Source organism: Artemia sp. Qi Xiang Cuo, chromosome 9 (assembly GCF_049724085.1).
Source record: "Artemia sp. Qi Xiang Cuo chromosome 9, ASM4972408v1, whole genome shotgun sequence".
NCBI lineage: Eukaryota > Metazoa > Arthropoda > Branchiopoda > Anostraca > Artemiidae > Artemia > Artemia sp. Qi Xiang Cuo.
The window spans coordinates 33,189,123-33,213,104 of record NC_142802.1 but is presented as its reverse complement, the minus strand read 5'-3'; the positions used below and the strand labels follow the sequence as shown (position 1 = coordinate 33,213,104).

At 35.5% G+C, this 23,982-nt stretch overlaps 1 protein-coding gene across 1 annotated transcript in view; it reads left to right on the top strand.

Annotated features, from left to right (window-relative positions):
* LOC148948584 (kinesin-like protein KIF28) overlaps positions 1 to 23,982 on the top strand; it is a 288,269-nt gene that overhangs the window by 67,356 nt on the left and 196,931 nt on the right. The window contains exons 6-7 of the mRNA XM_089094971.1: positions 1,984 to 2,247; positions 6,006 to 6,225. Of these exons, the coding sequence (XP_088951097.1) occupies positions 1,984 to 2,247; positions 6,006 to 6,225 (484 nt within the window). The remainder of the gene's footprint in view (positions 1 to 1,983; positions 2,248 to 6,005; positions 6,226 to 23,982) is intronic.

Here is a 23,982-nt window from a genome sequence, read left to right as displayed (position 1 = left end):
TATTTTCTATCTGAAAATCAACTACGTTGAATAAAATGGCTATCTCAAAATTTTGATTGGATGTGTTTGGGGAAATGATGGGCGGGGGGGGATAGTTGCCCTCCAATCACTTTCGACTATTAAAAAGGGCACTATCCCTTTTAATTTCTAATTGAATGAGCTTTTTTTAAGTTTCTACGACAACGCCTTCTATAAAAACCTTATATGCCCCCAGGGCATAACTTAAAACCCATGCCCTCAGGGTTGTGGGGGATTGTCCTCCCCAAAAACATATTTTCTATCTGGAAATCAACTACGGTTAACAAAATGGTTATCTAAAACTTTTTATGTGGTGTGTTTGGGGGAATGACTGGTGTGGGGGGGCTATATGCCCTCCAATCACTTTCGACTATTAAAAAGGGCACTATCCCTTTGAATTTCCAATCGAACTAGCCTTTTTTGAAGTTTTTACGACAACACTTTCTATAAAAACCTTATATGCCCCCTCCCTGGCCACCACTTGAAACTCTTGCCCTGAGGGTTGTGGGGGAGAATCCTCCTCAAAAATATATTTTCTATCCGCAAATCAACTACGTTGAATAAAATGGCTATCTCAAAATTTTGATTGGATGTGTTTGGGGAAATGATGGGCGTGGGGGAGGGAGTAGGTGCCCTCCAATCACTTTCGACTATTAAAGAGGGCACTAGCCCCTTGAATATCCAATTGAATGAGCCTGTTTTTAAGTTTCTACGAAAACGCCTTCTATAAAAACCTTATATGCCCCCAGGGCATAACTTAAAACCCTTGCCCTGAGGGTTGTGGGGGAGTGTCCTCCTCAAAAATATATTTTCTATCTGGAAATCAGCTAGGCTGAACAAAATGGCTATCTAAAAGTTTTGATTGGATGTGTTTGGGGGAATGATGGGCGTGGGAGGGGCTAGTTGCCCTCCAATAATTTTCGACTATTAAAAAGGGCACTACAACTCTCGATTTCCTTTCGAATGAGCCCCCTTTGAAGTTTTTTACGACGACCCTTTCCATATGAAGTGCCTCTGGAAAAAAATAATAATAAAACATTGGAGCCGTATGGCCTTTACTATAGGCAACGCTACAGCGTTGCCTCTGATAAACTATGTGACTTTTTAAGAAAGAATATGCCCTCCGAAAATGAGATGCTAAATTTACAGTTATTCGATACTTATAAATCGATTGGCGATCTCAGAATTTTCCCTCAATAGCAACTTCACCTTGTTCGGGGCAAATTTGTAGTTTTATGCCATAACAACACGGCACATTATACCTTCCCTTGCAGCAATCTGTTTGGCTACTTAAAAATGGCACTGGAGCTTTTAATTTCCTAGAACTTCATATGGGGTGTCTCTTATATGCTGAATTCCATGGCGTGATTTTCCTAAACATCACTTGCCTTTTAATATCAATAGCAAGATCAACCGTTATTCCTAAATGCATAATAGCCAAACGAATTGGTCACTCTCGTTCGTTCAAGTTACAGTTCGAGTAAAAAACTGGTCTAATGAATGCGATTGCAAATCTACCAGCGATTGGTTTCGAGAAAATCTGGGTTTCAGAATTTTTATTTCTTCCTCTAAGGTGCTACATATATCAAGCCTTCGGGCATATTTCTGACGCGTGCAAGAACTCTTGTATTTGTTCAGTTTGCGGCGAAGAAGGACACCTTGGTTCTAAAGATGATGCCTGTACTATACTTATAAAATGTACACTATGTAAGTCTACTGATCATCCCTGCTATAGCTATAAGTGTCCCGTAGCTCAATCTCTGCTAAAACACATTTCGAAATAATGCTGCGTCCAGTTTCGATTATGTCATGGAATATAAACGGAAAAGCTTCTGATAAAATTCCTGTTTTGACCCAGTTGCTCAAGGAATATGATATTATTTGCTTCCTCAGAACATTTTTTTGTTAGCCGACAAAAGAAAATTGCTTTAAATCTTGTCGGATTGTGCTGTGTTTTCTCTCCAGCAAAAGTAACGGTAGCGTCTGGACGCCTCTCTGGTGGCCTCACGATTTTGACTCACTTACTCTGTGAATTAATTGAAGCAGGTGATCGTATTCTTGCAGTGTCAAATCTGAATACAACCATAATGAATGTTTACCTACCAACGAACTATCCTAACGAGAAATCCGACGCAAAGTTTATGAGCGCTTGCAAAAAAGTGGGTGGGCTGTTCAAGAAAAACGCAAAATCCGCACTCACCTGCTTGATATTAATAGGTGACTTTAACTGTGAGTTGACTGATAAAGCGCTCCCCAGAAGCCAGCTCCTATGGATCTTCATTTATACTTCGTACTCACTATTTAACAAAAATGAATCCTAAACTGTACCTATGGTGGTCCAAGCTCTTCAACTTCGAATCTCAATAATGGTGTTTATCCCTTTCCATTAGACTAGCCACTGTAATTCGTGAAGGCTACTACTCTGACCACTTACCTATTTATGTGACAATTGAGTGCAATGTCCAAAGCAAAACCTCTCAAGAGAAAAAGGGATTTTATGTTCAAGACTGAAGTCACGCTGATCGTCAGTTATTCGAGCACGAGTGTGACACGTTACTCAACAAAATTAAAGTTCCTTTTCACCTAATTAGCTCAGAATACTGGTTTTATATTAGTGAGTGCGAGATCGAAATATAGCTTACGAGTTATCTTACAGGAATCCTCCACGCGCTTCGATACGTGGAAAAGTGTGTAGCCTCATCCAGATGTGTTTGCAAAAAAAATAGAAGTCACCGACAGGTCTAAAAATCCTAGTCTTGTTGCAGCATGCGATTCGGTTAAATTGCAGCTCCAAATCTGGAACGAATCCGATAAATCGCATTCTGGTATATTAAACTAATTGCGTTTGAAGACAAAATGAAGTTCACAAGGGCCCTTAATGACCACAAAATAATGTTGATTCAAAAAATGTCGATAGGATAGCTAGTGATGCTTCACTTTTATGGAAATGTTTTAAACACAGTGATCAGACTTCTGTCGGTAGTTTTCCAGAATAAAGCTGGATTGATTATTATAAAAGTTAGTTTTCATCGTCTGACCTAGTTGCCGAAAGTAAATTTGAATAAGAGCTTGACCGTTTACTTGCTATTTTTATGCGCTCTTCTTTTACAGTGACGCCGTTTTATATTAACTTTACTCTAAAAATGTTAAGAAAAATCGTCTGGCGGTCTTGATTTAATATCTGCTAAACATTACGAACATTCTAGTGACCTTCGGTCGCAGCATCTTTCGTTACTTTTTCAAATGTCAATTTCTTCTGGTATTGTGCCTCAACAGTTTTATATTGGCCAGATTACACCTATACCCAAAAAAGGTAAAAAAGATCCTGATGATTCTCTATTGTGTCGGCCTATAACCGTTTCTTGTACTAATAATTTTGGAGTCTATTATTTTTATAGATATTTCCCAAAAGTGTTCTGTACCTGCGCATCAGTTCAGTTTTCAGAAAGAACTTGGTTATGAGCTGCTCTTTTTTTCCCTTTTAAGGGTCTTGAAGATGTGGAGGGTTCCGGGGATTTTCTTGTTCTACGCGCTTTGGACATAGCCAGAGCATTTGATTCGGGTATTTTTGCTCAGATTTTGGTATAAGCTGCTGCTCTTTTTTCCCTTTTAAGGGTCCTGAAGATGTGGAGGGTTCCGGGGATTTTCTTGTTCTACGCGCTTTGGACATAGCCAGAGCATTTGATTCGGGTATTTTTGCTCAGATTTTGGTATAAGCTGCTGCTCTTTTTTCCCTTTTAAGGGTCCTGAAGATGTGGAGGGTTCCGGGGATTATCTTGTTCTACGTGCTTTGGACATAGCCAGAGCATTTGATTCGGGTATTTTTGCTGAGATTTTGGCATAAGTTGTAAAGAGAGGCTTTACATCTCAGCTATTAATTGTCTTCGATACATGTATAAACATCTTTGTACCAAAATGAAGTGCGGCTCAGAGCTTGTTAATGCGCTAAAGGGTGTTTGAAAAGGTGGTCTTATTTCCCCCGTGCTTTTAATATCTCAGTTATTCCAGCCCAGAGCTCTGTTGAGTCCACCTGTATTTACGGCAGTTTAGATGTGTCATTACTTACGTATGCTGATTATATCGTGAATCTGAGTCACATTTTCTCTGGTTTTGAGAGCACTTTTCGAAGCTAGAACAAGAATATCAGCAGATTGGTTTAAGTTTTAATATCGATAAAACTGTAGCTGTTGGTTTCAACCTCAAAAGATGCACCTATAAATCCCTTCAAATTGCTGAAACTTCTATCCCCCTCTCTTAAGGCTGCTATCCAAAATCTTGAAAAAAAGGACAAGGATCGCTTATGCCTCGCTTGTCTCTAATGTTACACAGCTTAGTTGTTTTTATCTTTCTAAACTTTACAATAGTCCAACTTCTGCCTCATCTTCTTGCTCTGTCTCCTATTTGACGACAGCCACATCCTGCTTAAAAAAAGCTTGCTCATTGGCTTTATTTAAAAAAATTTTAAATTCCTTTTGCATATGCCCCTTAGGACCAGTAACTCTTTCTTGTCCCAAGAAGATAAACCCATCTTTCCAGCTACAATTTTGATAAAAGAATGAAAGATTTTAAATCTTCTGCCAGTAAACTTAATCACGATTGGTCTTCTCTGTTCTTATGATTGTAAAAATTGCGTATCTTTGTTCAGTATAAAATTGTTCGTTTACGTTTTTATTTTCTTTCTCCTTTTTTTCTCTTATATTTCTTTCTATCGGAAACGGTGATCCCTGAACAAGAGGGATGAAACAAATTGGAACACTTAGTGCATTGCAACAGCGTGCCTTTCCCCAAAGAACGTCCACAGTTAGGGCACACTTTTGGAGACATCATTGGCTTGAAGAAAAAAAAAATATCACCCCAAAAGACAAGGGAAGCGTCAGCCCCCGTTACCTTATCCCCGCAATTTAAGGGAGACTCTCCCGGCAGGTACAACGGCACTTGCCACGGGTTTACCGCCCCTCTTCTGCTTGTCAATTATGGTTACGCAAAATTGAAATCAGCACAAATCTATTTTTGTAAAGTGTAAATAAATGTCCAGAAACTAGGTCAGTGGATTACAACATTTTTAATCCGTATGAAATGTTATGACAGAATGGTTGCACAATTAACTCCGGTCAGTGAATTAAATTAGGATCCTACCGAGTTTCAAGTTGATAAAATCCAAAAAAGGTGTTATCACATTCAAGGCTTATGTTGTACTCTGTCATTTAAAGGCTCTGCGGCCTTTTTTATTTTGACAGGTTATAAGTAAATTGAATTTAATTATTTACTACCCCGTCACTTTACATGGGTGAACTGGTCATGGAGCTTTGAAGGGGGCTCATTCGATTGGAATTTGAAAGTTCTATTGCCCTTTTTGAAAGATTTACGTGATTGGAGGGCAACCAACACCTCTCCCACGCCTTTTCTAGCCACCTACTCCCTCCTCAGTCCCCAAAGACATTTACAATGAATTATAAAAAAGCTCGTTTGTTCAAATTAGTCAAAACATCCGCTAAGTATACCCCTAGGTATGACATGAGCCCCCAAGGCCTGGCCCAATTTTGTTCAAATTAGTTGAAAAATTCTTGCCTTTTTGTGTGGTTTTAGATGTTATGACAAATGAAATCATACTCCTCGACTTTAAGCTGTTTTCGTCAAAGCAAAACCGACTCTTTCACCTTTAGAAGGATTAGGTGATGTTAGCCCTGCTCCTGTTTGCTCTAACTTCTGTCCCTTTTAGATTTGACTTGATTATTCAATGTAATTTCTATTCATTTTGGGTCTCATTTATTTATTCATTTGGCTGGTTTAATGTTATAAATTTATTTATTCATTGGGTCTCATTTTCGCTGGAATTATAGCTTGACTTTATTTTTGCTCCTCTGTAGTGTAATGTTAATTATTTTTTTTTGTGAATTTCTTTACAAAATGAAAAATATGTGACAAAGAAATGAAAATAAATAAAAGTATCTATCTCCGACTACATTTTTTTTTTTATAAAATTTTAGCCGAAGGACTTAAGTCACATTTCGGCATGTGCTCATCTGATTTGCTGACTCATATAGAAAGAGGCGCAACAAATCGAACAGTGGCAGCAACAAACTTGAACGAAGTCAGCTCAAGAGCACACACAATTGTAGGAGTTAATGTCATACAAAAGAAGGCGAATGACAAGGGAGAGGAAATGGTAAAAATGGCAGTCGTGAATTTGGTTGACTTAGCCGGAAGGTTGGCCTCATTATTTTCTTATTATTTTCTCTTGTTCAGAATTTTCTATTGTAAACTATCTTGTATTTGTAGTAGTTTCAGCTGTAGTGTATAAAGCTAGAGCCAAAAACGAGAAATTATTTCAAGAAGGACTAAAATCGAAACTATTCTGTATATTTAGCAAGCTTTTTGCACGTCTAGAACACCAAAGGAAGGAAGAAACTGAGGGATAAAAACGAAAATAAAGAGGATGGAAAAGATATTTTTGCTCACGTATTCTATATTTTTAATCCTTTATTAATATTTGGAACCGCTTCATTTGACTTAAACTCATTTTAACATAGCTCTATGTTGAGTTTTTTCCACATAGGTTGGACTTAACAAAACATTTAGTGAAAACTACTATTCAAGATTTGGAACGCTACTTTGAAAATATTTGATATTTAGGAAAATCCAAAAAAAAAAGTAAAGCAAAATTTGCAATTTTATTTTTCTTGAAGTTTCTAATGAAACGTCTTGGTGTATAAGGAAAATTACATGAATACAAATTTTAGGTATTACTTTTGCAGTCTTTTTTTTCAAAAAACGGAACGGTTACTTTGATATGCTCTAAAATCTGTTTTTCACAATTAAAAAACGTAAGAAATAGTATTTCTTATTTTATTTCTGAAAGCTTATTCTACAGCGCAAAGTAAATCCTGCTGCATCCAAAGGCGTCAGTGTGATTTACATGGACATCTGTATCCTATTTTATTTATTATTTCACCTAACTGTAATTTCCTTCTACATTGGCATAAACGACATCTAAAAACACTAATTAAAGAAAATTAAGCCTTTAGAATTTATTTTGTGAAACAGACATTATTACATGAGGAATGGTTTTTATGCAATTAAAAAAAAAAAAAAAATATCTAAAGCCAAACTAGCTAGCCATGTCAAAACAAAGACAGCGAAATCTCCAAAAAGAAGAGCAAAACAATGGGTCTACGGCCAGTAGAAGGAAAGGAAAAGACGAACTAAACGTCTGATATTTCGTCTGTATAAGACCTAGGCATCCTCAATGTTAAATATAGAAGAAAATAATTAAAAGGACAAACATTTAATCTAAAATAATTTATAAAATCTATAATGAAATATAAAAGAAATTCAAAATCTCAAACTAAAAACAATAAAAAATGAAACAAATCAATATTTATACACACAATTAATACCACCGTGATACTTCAAAGAGAATGTACATTTACGAGTAACTCGAAGCTATGTTATTTTTATAATGAAGCGGTACCAAATCCAAATAGCAATGAGAAAAAAGAAAATACAAATATTTTAAATAGATAATCTGTATAAACAAAATTGCTAAAATTGGACCGAAGCTCACTACTGACCTTCAGCAATATCAAAATTTTCTTAATAAATTGTGCGGCTTAATAACACGTGGGGTGTGTGTGTGTGTTACGTAAGGGTAGCGCACACGTGGGGTGTTAAGTAATGACGGCGCACACGTGGAGTGTTACATAATACTTTTAAGAGAATGTTTTTCTTCGGGATTTTTTTTTCTTCAGGATTTCATTTTCTTTCAGGGTGTTTTTTTTCTTTCAATGTGTTTTTTCTTTCAAGGTATTTTTTTAAGACGTTTCAAAGCGTTTTTTAAAAAGATGTTTCAAGACGTTTTTCAAAGACATTTTTTCTTCAAGATGTTTTTCTTCGAATTTCTTTTTAGTTTTTACGTAATAGGGCAATGTTTACCAGTGTTACGGATGAGACATTCTAACGTGACATATTTCTTCAGGGGCCCGTGGGAGATTCCCGGTCGTAACTGAGGAGGACACACACGTGTCTCTTACGTAATGACGGTGTACACTCGGGGTGTTACATATTCTTTTTTGAGATTTAATTTTTCTTTCAATATGTTTTTCTCAGGGAACCTTTATATTCTAATGATTTTATGTCCCCATTAGGACTTGAAAGGACATTTCCATCCAATAAAACTCTGCCTTAATCATCTGAACCATGAAACCCTTTCCAATATTTTGGTTCAGATAATATTCTCTACATGATAGCCATTAGCACGTAATAGGAATCCCATGTTTCATTTACTGGCTCGATTAAAGGATTTCCAACCCTTTCCGTATGAGAGGACAAGCAACACAATCCAATTGATTTTTGGTCCACTAGTTTGGGTCCTCTTTGACAGAGGACCCAAGCAACTATTGCAATGTTATTGATTTTCTAATGTGATCTAGAAAGGTTAAGTTACATAGCATGTGTTACGTAGGTTTGGTTTTAGATATTTCATTGCGTAAATGATTACGTATTCAATATAGATCAATAAATCTAAAAAGACACAGACTTTTGTAAATAAAAGTTTTATTAATAAAAACAAATTTAAAGCATTATTAAAACACAAAAAAAAACAGTTAAAAACACAACAAACCCCCCAAAAAACATGACAATAGCTTATAAAGGAGAAAACATAAGTTAAAAGAAACAAGGGTCCTAACCTAACCACTAGAGGACCCAAGCAACTAATTCAACCGAGGCCAAAGCATTCAATTCAATTAGGGCCTTAGCGGGGAATTCCGATGGGGGGGGGGGGCTAATCTAAACATCGAAGGACCCTAACAACCAATTCTACAGGGTCACAAACATCCAAATCAACCTAGCACCTAGCGATTGATTCCGACGGAGGCCCCTAACCTAACCACTGGAGGACCCTACAGGCCAATTCAAACGGAGCCCAAGGGTCTAATTCAACCTAAGGCCTAGCCAGTAATTTCAAAGGGGCACTAACCTAACCTAACCACCGGATGACCCTGGCAACCAATTAAACCGGAACCCAAGCATCCAATTCAACCGGGGGTCCTAGCGAGTAATTCCAAAGGGGGCCCTAACAGAACTACTGGAGGACCCTAGCAACCAATTCAGCCGGAACCCAAGCAACCAATTAAACCGGGGCCTTATCGAGGAATTCTAACGAGGGGCCCTAACCACCAAATAATCTTAGGAACCAATTCAACCGGGGCCCAAGCATCCAATTCAACCGGGGCCTAAGCAAGCGATTCCAAAGAGGGCCGTAACCTAATCACCGGAGGATCCTAGAAATCAATTCAACCGAGGCCCAAGCAAGCAATTCCAACGGGGTGCCCTAACTTACCATTGGAGGACCTTGGCAACCAGGGGCCCAAGCATCCGATTAAATTAGGGCCCTGGCGAGCAATTTAAACGGGGCCTCTAACCCAGCCGCCAGAGGACCCTAGCAACCAATTCAACCGTGGCCCTAGCTAGCTATTTCAATTGAGGCCCTAATCGAACCATCGGAGAACCTTAGCAACCAATTCAACTGGGGGTCCCAAGTATCTAATTCAACCGGGCCCCTAGCAAGTAATTCCAACGGAGCCCTAAACTAACCACAAGAGGACCCTAGATAACAATTTCATCGGGGCTCCTAGCATTCAATCCCATTTGGGTCCCCCTAACATCCAATTCCATTGGGGTCCCATATACCAATTCCAATGGGACTCTAGTGAGCGATCCCAGCTGGGGCCCTAGCAACAAATTCCAGAGGGGGGAGGTTGCTATTAGACATAAATCTAAACCTTACTAAGAGGTATTAATGAGAGATCATAATGAAAATCCCTCATTTCTTTCACTGAATGTTAAATTTCAGTCCCCCCCCACCGCTGAAAAATTCTTATAGCAACTCCCACATTAACTTTAAGCATGATTTTGTTCATGGCACTTGTTGCGTGCTGACTTTTGTTCGTGGAACTAGTTGCATACTAAGTTTTGTTCATGAAACTTGTTAAATGTTGATTGTTTTTTCGTGAAACTTTTACATGGATTTTTCTCCTCGTAAAACTTGTACATTGCTTTTTCTCATCGTTAAACTTATTTTTTTCATGGAACTTGTTGCGTTCTGATTTTTGTTCTTGGAACTTTAAACTTGTATATTGATTTTTCTCCTCGTAAATCTGATTTTGTTCACGGAACTTGTTGCGTGCTGATTTTTGTTCGTGGAACTTGTTAAATGATTATTTTTCTCTTCGTGAAACTTTTACATTGATTTTTCTCCTCGTAAAACTGATTATCTTCATGGAACTTATTGCGCACTGATTTTTTTTGTTCTTGGAACTTGTTGCGTGCTAATTTTTGTTCATTAAATTTGTTAAATGAAATTTTTTTTTAGTGAAACTTGTACATTGATTTTTCTCTTGGTACAACTTGTCCATTGCTTTTTCTCATTGTGAAATTTATTTTGTTCATGGAACTTGTCACGTGCTGATTTTTATTCGTGGAACTTGTTGCGTGCTGATTTTTGTGCGTGGAACTTGTTACATGCTGATTTTTGTTCGTGAAACTTCTTGCAGGTTGGTTTTTCTCGTCGTTAAACTTGTACATTTATTTTTCTCCTCTTAAAACCAATTTTGTTGACGGAACTTGTTGCCTGCTGATTTTTGTTCGTGGAAATTGTTACATGTTTATTTTTCTCTTTGTGAAACTTTTACATTGATTTTTCTCCTCGTGAAACTGATTACCTTCATGGAAAATATTGCGTGCTGATTTTTATTTTGTTCTTGGAACTTGTTGTGTGCTGATTTTTGTTCGTGGAACTTGTTGCATGTAGATATTTCTATTCGTGAAACTTGAACATTGATTTTTATTCTCGCGGAACTTGTTTTGTTCATGAAACTTGTTGCGTGCTGATTTTGTTCATGGAGCTTTTTGTTGTATGCTGATTTTTATTCGTGAAATTTTTTGCATGCTTTGTTTCTCTTCGTGAAACTTGTACATTGATTTTTCTCATCTTAAAACTGATTTTTATCATGGAACTTATTGCGTGCTGATTTTTGTTCGTGGAAATTGTTACATGTTTATTTTTCTCTTCGTGGAACTTTTACATTGATTTTTCTCCTCATGAAACGGATTATCTTTATGCTTTCGGATTTTTTGTTCTTGGAACTTGTTGCGTGCTGATTTTTGTTCATTAAACGTGTTACATTTGGATTTTTTTTCGTGAAACTTGTACATTGATTTTTCTCCTCGTAAAATTTGTACATTGCTTTTTTTCATCGTGAAATTTATTTTATTCAAGGAACTTGTCCCGTACAGATCTGTATTCGTGGGACTTGTTGTTGATTTTTGTTCATTAAACTTGTTAGATGTTGATTTTTCTCTTCGTGAAACTTTTGCATTAATTTATATCCACATAAAACTGATTCTGTTAATGTAACTTGTTGCTTTCTGTTTTTTGTTCGTGAAAGTTGTTGCATATTGTTTTTGCTCTTCGTGAAACTTGTACATTGATTTTTCTCCTCATGAAACTGATATTGTTCATGAAAAAAGTTGCGTGATGTTTTTCATTGTGGAATTTGTTGCATACTAATTTTTGTTCGTGAAACTCGTTGCATGTTGATTTTTCTATTCGTGAAACTTGTACACTGATTTTTATCCTCGCGAAACTGATTTTGTTCATGGAAATTGTTGTGTGCTGATTTATTTATTCGTGCAACTTGTTTCTCTTCGTAAAACTTGTACATTGATTTTTTTCTCCTTGTGAAACTGATTTTGTTCATAGAACGTTTTGCATTCTGATCTTTTTCGTGAAAATTGTTTCGTGTTGATTTTCCTCTTCGTGAAACTTGTATATTGATTTATCTCATCGTAAAACTTCTTTTGTTATAAAAAATTGTCGTATGCTGATTTTTGTTCGTGGAACTTGTTGCGTGCTGATTTTTGTTCGTGAAACGTCATGCATGTTTTTTTTCTCTTCGTGAAACTTGTATATTGATTTTTCGCCTCGTGAAATTGATTTTGTTCATGGAACTTGTTGTGTGCTGATTTTTGTACATGGAACGGGTTTGGTGCTTTTTTTTGCTCGGTAAACTTATTGCATGTTGTTTTTTATCTTCGTGGATCTTGCACATTGATTTTTTTCTAATCGTGAAAGTGATTTTGTTCGTTGAACTTATGGCGTGCTGATTTTTGTTCGTGAAACTTGTTACATGTTGATTTTTATCTTCGTGAAAGTTGTACATTGATTTTTCTCATTGTGAAACTGGTTTTGTTTGTGGAACTTGTTGCGTGCTGATTTTTGCTCGTGAAACTTTTTGCATGTTGTTTTGTCTCTTCGTGAAACTTGCGCATTGATTTTTTTCTTCTCGTGAAACTGATTTTGTTTGTGAAAATTATTGCATGCTGATTTTTGTTCGTGGAACTTGTTGCGTGCTGATATTTGTTCGTGAAACGTCTTGAATGTTTTTTATCTTTTGGCGAAGCTTGTACGTTTGAGAGAGAGAGAGAGAGAGATGCATTATAAGACCTCGAACAATTTAACACACTTTTAACTGTAAACATAAGAAGTAAACTATTCGAAGAGGGTGGCACAAATACACACACATAAAACAAAATGAAAAAACCGAATAAAATAATAACTATTCTATATCACAGTCCCCAAAAAGCACCACAAACCTTAAAACTTAACACTTTCATTAAATTTGCAATCATATTCATAATCATCACCCCAAGGAGCCATAAAATATTACCAATATCATTATTAAAAAAAAAACCTAAAATTCATACTTACTAAAAAGCATCCCTTTAATTACTATCTTAAACGAAGAAATATCACCTATATTTTTTATATTTTGATCAAGATGGTTCCAACTTCTGATCCCCCTGTGAATCAAAGAAAACATCGATCGGGCCGAAACTACCAGTGGAATTTTAATCTCTGCAGATGACCTAGTATTATAATCATGGACAGAAGATCTCAGGTTAGCAAAGCTATCAAAACACGGGAGGTTTATACCCCTCTGAATCCTAAAAATGAATAGAAGTGTATACAACTCCCGTAATCCGGAAGCTGGCAGTATCTTTACACGCTCATACACGTTTCGTACCGAATCCCGGGGTTGTAGGCCATCTAACTTCCGAACAGCGTTGTTTTGTAGAACTCGTTTTGGCCGAGCAATAGAAGGAAATGTTCCAAGCCAAACGCTACTACAATACAATATATATGGATGGATAAGGGAATAATAAAGAAGGCGCATACCAAAAGGAGGAAAAAAATGCTTAAGTTTTCTCATTATACCCAGGTTACGAGACACGATTTTACAAACATAATGTACATGGCGCTTGAATGATAAAACATCATCAATATAAACCCCCAGGTACTCATAAGAACACATCCGCTTTAATGCTCCATACTGTGTTACAATATCCTGAAATCATGGATAAAAATCTGGTGAACGGGAAAAAATAACAAAATTAGTCTTACCCAGATTAATCTTTAATCTATTTACACTCAACCAGGAATATAACCTTTCAATAGCATCTTTCATCGATGTATGAAGTAATTCTTCTGTCTTCGCGGCACTAACAGCAACTGTGTCATCAGCAAATAATGACACCGTCTCATTCCTGGGATTTTTGGCCATATCACTAACATTAAAGCAACAACTTGGGATACAATCAGGCATATCATTAATATACAGTAAAAAAAGAATAGGACCAAGAACTGACCCCTTTGGGACACCACTAGTCACTGGGTGGGCGCGTGATGGTATTCAAGTCATATCTACAAACTGGTACCCGTTACTAAGGAAACTCCGTATAAAGTCAAGAGATTTACCTCAGATCCCATAGACCTCGCATTTTTCCAGGAGTAGGCCATGGTCAATTGTATCAAAAACATTCTGTAGGTCTAAAAACACTGCACCAACCTTAAATCTTTCATCTAAAGCTATATTAATTATACTAGTCAAAAATATCAATGCGTCCTCTGTCTTCATATCTTTTCTGAAACCAAACTGATTATTACTAAACAATCTAAACTTCTCTAAAAAATAGGTCAACCGATTACTAAAACATTTTTCAATAAGACGAGAAATAACTGGCAAGACTGATATTGGGCGATAATTACCCAAATCATTTCTATCACCACCTTTATAAACCGGTGTTACTCTTGCATTTTTTAAACGGTCTGGAAACCTTCCTTGACGGAAGCAATCATTAATCAGTGATGTCAAAACACCAGATATACAAGGGAAAATGCATTTTAGAATTTTTAGGCTAACTAGGTCACTACCGGACGAACTATTTTTCATACTATAGATAATATCCCTTAACTCATCTAATGTAATCATCTTTAGATGTACCGATACATTTGCAGGAGATGGTAGAGTAGATCCAAAGGGTGGGTCATCTGGAGACGAGGAAATAATCTTGGCTATTTGTAGGCCTACTGAATAAAAAAGATTTAAAACTCATTACATATCCCAGTACCATCTGCAATTATAACCTCATTAACAGTCACTTCAGTTGGTAGAATATCAGACCGCTGACCTTTAACATTACGGATTATTTGCCAAGTTTTCAACGGGTTACCTTTAACATCCTTGAACTTCATACTAAAATATTTTTGTTTAGCCTCACGGAGGAGATTATTCAAACAATTACGAAAAGCACGGTATCGCTCTTTATTCTCATCCGTCGGTCTTAAAGCTTGTGAATTAAACAGTCTATCTCTTACGTTTATTTTTCGAAGAACGTCATGCGTTATCCATGGCTTCCTCCCATTATGTTTTTGACCTTTCGAATTCTTTACTGCTCCCGCTTCCTTAACCATTTCTAAAAGCTTACTATAAAAGAGTGAAAATTTAGTATTTACATCACTCTCATTTCCAAACAGAGATACCCAATCAATATGATCCATATTATTTTTTAGTTTCAATAGGGCACTACGATCAAAAACTACAACTCTTTTACTCCGTTCAGGAGTTTCTCGCTTAGGGATAGATATCTCAAAATCTGCAAAAACACCAAAGTGGTCAGATTCCACATTTACAAGAACTCTTTGCGATCTAAAAGGCGAATTGGAAAAAATATTATCCAAAAGTTTTGCAGACGTCCTAGAAACTCTAGTTGGGATGTTAATCGTTGGGAACAATCCATAAGACATACACATATTTAATAACTGAGAAGTCACAAAAGACTCCATATCCAGCATGTTAATATTAAAGTCACCTGGAACAAACAAAGGTTATTACTAATTTGTACTTTTGCAAGCTGTTCATGAAGATTCTCAAAAAATTCTTGAATAGAACCAGAAGGAGGCCTATATACAATTACTAAATATGTATCAACATTATTCAATTTAGCTTGTAATAATAGTGTTTCGCACACCATTTCCTTATATTCACTTAGATCATCTCGGACTCTAACACGGAGATCTTCACGAACATAAGCCGCAAGACCCCCGTGTTGACGTAACTCCCGGTTCCGAATAAGCAAAGTATATCCAGGTATATCTAAAAGATCAGAATTGTGGTCCTTCAACCAGGTCTCGGTCAAAGCAAACACATGGAAAAGATTAAGTTTACCTAGATTCGCTAAAAAATCGAATGTCGTATTTAGGCCCTGACAATTCAAATGAAAAATCCCAAAATCTTCCGATCCACCATGCCGACACTCAACATCAAGAAAATCATAACTAAAAACAAATTTAGAATCCTCAGGGGGGTTAAAATCTGGAACCACAAAGTCCAAATTTCTATTAATACATTCATTAAAATAATTATAAAAATTAACTTTCTTATTTTCCAAATCAATTATACTACGAGCCCCCAGGGGTAGAACAAGATCTCTAACCAATATCTATTAAAGATCCAAATGGCCTATGGTGACGAATAGGGCATGTACCAATCACAATTAAAGATACTCTCTCAATACTCACAACAAAAAATGAAACAAAAATAATCAAAAGAAAAAATGAAAAGATAAAACCCCAAAAGAAATAAGGTATAAATTCTAAATAAAGGCAAGCGAAGAAAACAATCATTATTAATCACCAAAGAGCACAATATAATCACACAGAGGGTATCCAATCTAAACTCTAACAGCCAATTAAATTACTTAACCTTACATCACAAACTATAAAAACAAATATAATTTTCCTTGATTAACTACAAACAAGCAAAACATTCACTTCTGCTTTCCGGATCGACCTCTTTGACTACGCCCTCCATAGTCATGGCTAATAACCGGTCTAGCAAGTTCAGTAATTACATCATTTTGAAAATACTTAGCGATCGATTCATCAGGGTGTTTAAATTGAACACAAGGTGGGAAAGATTTAGAAACCCATGCATCAAAACCTGCATTTCGTAACTGGACTCGCTTATTAAATACAATTTTTTTTAGCCCGACGTAACTCAGGGGTAGCATCATCACTAAGAAACAATTCCTTGAATGGGCCAATATTCTTATTCTTTAGTTTTTTTGCACTGCGTAATAGACCAATTTTTGTTTCGTTGTCACTTAGTTCAACTTTGAAAAATTTGGCATCCTTCCTACACTGAATAACTTTGAATGGTGGTACTGTAGGCTGTTCTAAACCCACTTTAAAAATATCCTGGAACAAAGCAGCAGCAACATTTTCATTTTCGCAACCTGCATTCCAAACAATTATGCTTTTACCCCTCTGTTCAATTTCCAATTTAACAAGCCTATCCGACATTTCCAAAACTGCATTTCCCTGGGCCTTAGCCTCATCAACAAGAACTGATAATTATGGTTTCAAAGATGAGTTCTCATTTGTTAGAACTTTGATTCTACTATCGAGAATAGCAAATTGAGACCAGTGATCTCACTGGGTTACCTCTATTTTGGAAACACCATCGTCTAGTGGTTTTAACTTATCGTTCATCATGCCAAGTTTTCTATCATTTTCTTGAACATCTTCAAGTACTTTATTAAAATTCTGTGATAAAGTTTCCACGGTAATTTGGGTAATAGAACTTTCAGTACTAGTATATGTAGAATTCAACGGGTTTTCTGAGTCCTCAGCGGGACGATTACGTTTGCGATTACGACCCATACCAATTAAAGTAAAGAGACTTCGCCCACTTCAAATAGATAAATTATTTGTTTACTCACTCTAATCTTAACGTAGGCCTACTGTTGGCTTTGGCTATTAATTACTAGCACGGCTAAAAATATAGGACAGGTACGCCTCAATAATGGCTAAATATCAAACTTGGGTGATAGAAACGGCAACAGGGGAATATGGGCTTCGAAAATCCGTGAAGTAATCCAAATCTGCCACTGAACACTGATAACAAGCACCATCGTGTGAACTATGCTGTTACTCAGGCAAGAGCATAATGATAATTCAAAACATTAAACGAACCTTACTCACAAGGGGGGAGTTTGACTACCCCCCGAAAATCCAAAAAACGTGTTGTTTATAATCCTTTATATTCCAAGTTTTATAATCCAAACGTTGCACCACTATAATCCTTTTTCACTCAAATGTAATTACTATAGCTATTTACTGCATATATTGATCTTCACCGTACCACAGTAAATTAGATTGCAAAACTTACTAATCTGATGGTGCTCGTAAAACGTTCCAATTTCGTTATGGAATAAATGTTCTTTTACTTCACTGAGATTAGATTGCGAAACTTACTAATTTGATTATGTTCGAAAAAATATCTGTTTTTAGATGGGTGTTATCGCTTTGAACTCTGAATCAATACTGATTCAGACATTGATTTTTCTCCTCTTGAAATTGATTTTGTTCATGGAACTTGTTGTGTGCTGATTTTTGTACATGGAACGTGTTGGGTGCTTGTTTTTTGCTCGTGAAACTTATTGCAAATTGTTTTTTCTCTTCGTGGAACTTGCACATTGGTTTTTTTCTCCTCGTGAAAGTGATTTTGTTCATGGAACTTATAGCGGGCTGATTTTTTTTCGTGAAACTATTTACGTGTTGATTTTTATCTTCGTGAAAATTGTACATTGATTTTTCTCATTGTGAAACTGGTTTTGTTCGTTGAACTTGTGGCATGCTGATTTTTGCTCGTGAAACTTGTTGCATGTTGTTTTTTCTCTTCGTGAAACTTTTACATTGATTTTTTTCTTGTCGCGAAACTGACTTTTTTCGTGGAACTTGGATGCTGATTTTTGTTCATGAAACTGGTTGCATGTTGATTTCTTCTTCATGAAATTTGTACATTATTTTTCTCATTATGAAACTTATTTTGTTCTACTAATTTTTATTCGTGCAACTTGTTGCGTGCTGATTTTTGTTCGTGAAACTAGTGGCATGATGATTGCGAAGAGAAAATTCAACATGCAGTAAGTTTAACGAACAAAAATAAATATTCAGCAATTCCCACGAACAAAAATCAGCACATAACAAGTTCCGTGAACTAAAGCAGTTGCACCAGGAGAAAAATCAATTTACAAATTTCACGAAGAGAAAAAAATGCAAAAAGTTTCCCGAAGAAAAAATAGCACGCAACAAGTTCCACGAACAAAATCAGTTTGATGAGGGGAAAAATAAATGTAAAAGTTTCACTAAAAGAAAAATCAATATGCATCAAGCTTCACAAACAATAAATAAGCACACAACAAATTCCGAAAAGATAATAAGCAACCAACAAATTGCATGGACTAAATCAGTTTCACGAGGAGAAAAACCAAATGTACGATTTTCACGAAGAGCAAAATCAACATGTAACAAGTGTCACGAACCAAAATCAGCACTCAACAAGTTTCATGAACAAAAAACAGCACACAACAAGTTCCTTGAACTAGATAAGTTTCACCAGGAGAAAAACAAATGTATAAGTTTCACAAAGCGAAAAAAACAACATACAACAAGTTTCACAAACAAAAAATTAGCACGCACGAACTTCCATGAACAAATTCAAGTTCATGTGGATACAAATCAATTTATAATTTTCATGAAGAGCAAAATCAACATGTAACCATTTTCATGTACAAAAATCAACACGCAACAAGTTCCAAGAGCTAAAAATTAGCGCGCAACAAGTTCCATAAAGGAAATCTATTTCACGAGGCGAAAAATCAATGTACATGTTTCATAAAGAGAGAAATTAACCTGTGTAAAACTTCAAAGCAAAAATCAGCTAACAACAAACTCCAAGAACAAAAATCAGCACACAAACAAGGTCCTTGAAAAAAATCAGTTTCACGAGGACAAAAAGCAATACACAAGTTTCACGAAAGAAAAATCAACATGAGAAAAGTTTCACGATGAAAATCAGTACGCAACAAGTTTCACGAACAAAATAAGCATGCAATAAGTGAAATAAATTAAATCAGTTTTGCAAAGAGAAAAAAAATCTATGGACATGTTTCACGAAGAGGAAAAAATAACATACAACTTCTTTTACGAACAAAAAATCAGCCTGCAACAAGTTTCACGAACAAAAATCAGCAGGCAACAAGTTGCATGAACAAAATAAGTTTCACGATGAGAAAAATCAATCTACGAGTTTCACGAATATGCAACAAGTTCCACAAACAAAAATCAGCAGGCAACAAGTTCTATGAACAAAAATAAACATGCAATAAATTAAATGAATTAAATCAGTTTTGCGACGAGAAAAAAATCTATGTACATGTTTCACGAAGAGAAAAACACAACATAAAACTAGTTTCACGAACAAAAAATCAACATGCAACAAGTTCCACGACCAAAAATAAACAAGCGGCAAGTTCTATGAATAAAATCAGTTTCATGAGGAGGAAAAGCAATCTACGAAGAGAAAAATCAACATGAGGCAAGTTTCACGAGCAAAAATCAGTGCTCAACAAGTTCCACGATCATAAATCATTACACAAGAAGCTCCTTGAGCAAAATCAGTTTCATAAGGAGAAAAACATCCATGTAAAAGTGTTGCGAAGAAAAAAAAACAACATGCAACAAGTTTCACGAACAAAAATCAGCACACAGCAAGTTCCTAGAACAAAACCAGTTTCACAATTAGAAAAATCAATGTAAAAGTTTCACGAAGAGAAAAGTCAACATGTAACAAGTTTCACGAATAAAAATCTGTACTAAACAAGCTCAATTAAAACAGCATGCATCAAATTCCATGAAGAAAATCAGTTTCAAGAGGAGAAAAATCAATGGACAAGTTTCACGAACATTAGAAAATTAACATGTTACAAGTTTCACGAACAAAAAATCAGTAAGCAACAAGATCCATGAACAAAATCTGTTTTACAAGGAGAAAACTCAGTGTACAACAAGTTACACGAACAAAAATCAGTACACAACAAGTTCAACGAACAAAAATAAGAATGCAATAAATTTCATGAATAAAATCAGTTTTGCGACGAGAAAAAACAATCGATATACATGTTACACGAACAGAAAAAAAACGTTAACAAGTTTCACGAACAAAAAATCCGAACGTAACAAGTTCAATGTACAAAAATTAGCAGGCAACAAGTTCCATGAACAAAATAAGTTTCACGAGAAGAAAAATCAATTTACGAATTTTACGAAGAGAAAAACCAACATGCAACAAGTTTCACGAACAGAAATCATTTTCCAACAAGTTCCACGAACATAAATCATCACGCAACAATTTTCTTGAATAAAATTAGTTTCTTGGAGACCAAAAAAAATCCAGGTACAAGTGTTACGAAGAGAAAAAATAACATGCAACAAGTTTCACGAACAAAAATCTGAACACAGCACTTTCCACGAACAAAACCAGTTTCACAATGAGAAAAATCAATATAAAGTTTCACTAAGAGAAAAGTCAACAAGAACCAAGTTTTACGAACAAAAATCAGCACACAACAAGTTCCATGAAAAAACACCAGCAGGCATCAAGTTCCGTGAAGAAAATCATTTTCCCGGGAGAAAAATCAATATTTATGTTTCACGAAGAGAAAAATCAACATGTTACAAGTTTTACGAACAAAAATCAGCATACAAAGGGTTTCACGAACAAACAATTAGTGAACAACAAGCTCCATGAACAAAATAAGTTTTACGAAGAGAAAACTAAATGTACAACAAGTCTCATGAACAAAAATCAGAACGCAAGAAGTTCCACGAACAAAAATCAGCACGCTATAAGTTCCATGAACAAAATCAGTTTCATGAAGAGAAAAGAAAATAAATGTACGAGTTTCACGAAAGAGAAAAACAACATGAAACAAGTTTCACGAATAAAAAATCAGCACGCAACACATTCCAGGAGCAAAAATAAGCTTGCTACCAGTTCCATGAAAAAAACTGGTTTCATGAGGAGAAAAGTCATTGTACAATTTTTGCGAAGAGAAAAATGAACATGCAAAAATTTTCACGAAAAAAATAAGGACGCGACAAGTTCCATGAACAAAATAAGTTTTACCATGAGAAAAACCAATGATTAAATGTCATGAAAACCATACAAAATCAACATGCAACATTTTTCACGAACAAAAATCAGCATACAACAAGTTTTTTGAACAAAATCAGTTTCTCAAGGAGACAAAAATCATTTTACAAGTTCCACGAAGAGAAAAAACAAGATACAGCAAGTTTTTTGAGCAAAAACCAGCACACAAAAAGTTCCTCAAACGAAACCAGATTCACAATGAGAAAAATCAATATACAAATTTCGGGAAGAGAAAAATAAAAATTTAACAAGTTTCACGAATAAAAATGAGCATGCAACAAGTTTCATGAACAAAATTGGTTTTACGAGGAAAAAATTCAGTGTAGAACGAGTTTCACGAACGAAAATCGGCACGCAACAAGTTCCACGAACAATAATCAACATGCTATAAGTTCCACGAAGAAAATCAGTTTCAACAGGAGAAAAAAAATAAATGTAAAAGTTTCACGAAAGAGAAAAATAAAATGGAAAAGTTTAACGAACAAAATATCAACATGCAATATGTTTCATGAACAAAAATCAGTAAGCAACAAGTTCCATGAACAAAATCAGTTTCACGATGAGAAAAGTCAAAGTACGAGTTTTGCAAAGAGAAAAATCAACATGCAAAAAGTTTCACGAATAAAAATATGCACGCAACAAGTTCCAAGAATACAAATGAGCACTCGACAAGTTCCATGAACAAAATAAGTTTCTTGATGAGAAAAAGGAATGTTTAAATGTCAAGAAAATCAAAGAAAAATTAACATGCAACATGTTTCACGAGCCAAAATCCGCTTGAAACAAGTTTCAGGTACAAAAATCATCAGCAGGCAACCAGTTCCATGAACAAAATTAGTTTCACGAGGAGAAAAATCAATGTAAGAGTTTCACGAAGAGGAAAATCAACATGAGGCAAATTTCACAAATAAAAATCAATGCTCAACAAGTTACACGATCATAAATCATTACGCTGGAAGCTCCTTGAACAAAATTAATTTCATAAGGAGAAAAAAATCCATGTAGTAGTATTGCGAAGAGAAAAACAACTTGCAGCAAGTTTCACGAACAAAAATTCGCAAGCAACAAGTTCCACGAACCAAACCAGTTTGAAAATGAGAAAAATCAATATACAAGTTTCACGAAGAGAGAATTCAAGATGGAACAAGTTTTATGAATAAAAATCTGCACTCCACAAAAAAACAGCACGCATCAAGTTCCATGAAAAAATCAGTTTCACGAGGAGAACAATGAATGGAGAAGTTTCACGAAGAGAAAAATTAACATTTTACAAGTTTCACGAAAAATAAATCAGTAAGTAACAAGTTCCATGAACAAAATCAGTTTCACGAGGAGAAAACTCTGCAAAAAAAGTTCCACGAACAAAATTCAACACGCAACAATTTCCACGAACAAAAATAACAAAATAAGTTTCACGATGAGAAAAATCAATGTTCAAATGTCACGAAAATCAAAGAAAAATCAACATGCAACATGTTTCACGAACCAAAATGAACATTCAACAAGTTCTATATACAAAAATTAGCAGGCAACAAGTTCCATGAACAAAATCAGTTTCACGAGGAGAAGAATCAATGTCCGAGTTTCACGAAGAGAAAAATAAACATGAGGCATGTTTCACGAACAAAAATCAGCATGCAATAAGTTCCATGATCAAAATCAGTTTTACGAGGAAAAAATTCAGTATAGAACGAGTTTCACGAACGAAAATCGGCACGCAACAAGTTCCACGAACAATAATCAACACGCTATAATTTCCACGAAGATAATTAGTTTCAACAGGAGAAAAAAAATAAATGTAAAAGTTTCACGAAAGAGAAAAAACAACATGGAAAACTTTAACGAACAAAAAATCAACATGCAATATGTTTCATGAAAAAAAATCAGTACGCAACAAGTTCCATGAACAAAATCAGTTTCACGATGAGAAAAGTCAAAGTACGAATTTTGCGAAGAGAAAAATCAACATGCAAAAAGTTTCACGAATAAAAATATGCAAGCAACAAGTTTCACGAATAAAAATGAGCACTCGACATATCCCATGAACAAAATAAGTTTCACGATGAGAAATATCAATGTTTAAATGTCAAGAAAATCTAAGAAAAATCAACATGCAACATGTTTCACGAACCAAAATCAGCTTGAAAAAAGTTCCAGGTACAACAATCATCAGCAGGCAACCAGTTCCATAAACAAAATTAGTTTCACGAGGAGAAAAATCAATGTAAGAGTTTCACGAAGAGGTAAATCCACATGAGGCAAATTTCACAAACAAAAATCAATGCTCAACAAGTTACACGATCATAAATCATTACGCTGGAAGCTCCTTGAACAAAATTAATTTCATAAGGAGAAAAAATCCATTTAGAAGTGTTGCGAAGAGAAAAACAACTTGCAACAAGTTTCACGAACAAAACCCCGCAAGCCAAAAGTTCCACAAACAAAACCAATTTCAAAATGAGAAAAATCAATATACAAGTTTCACGAAGAGAGAAGTCAAGATGGAGCAAGTTTCATGGATAAAAGTCTGCACTCCACAAAAAAACAGCAAGCATCAAGTTCCATG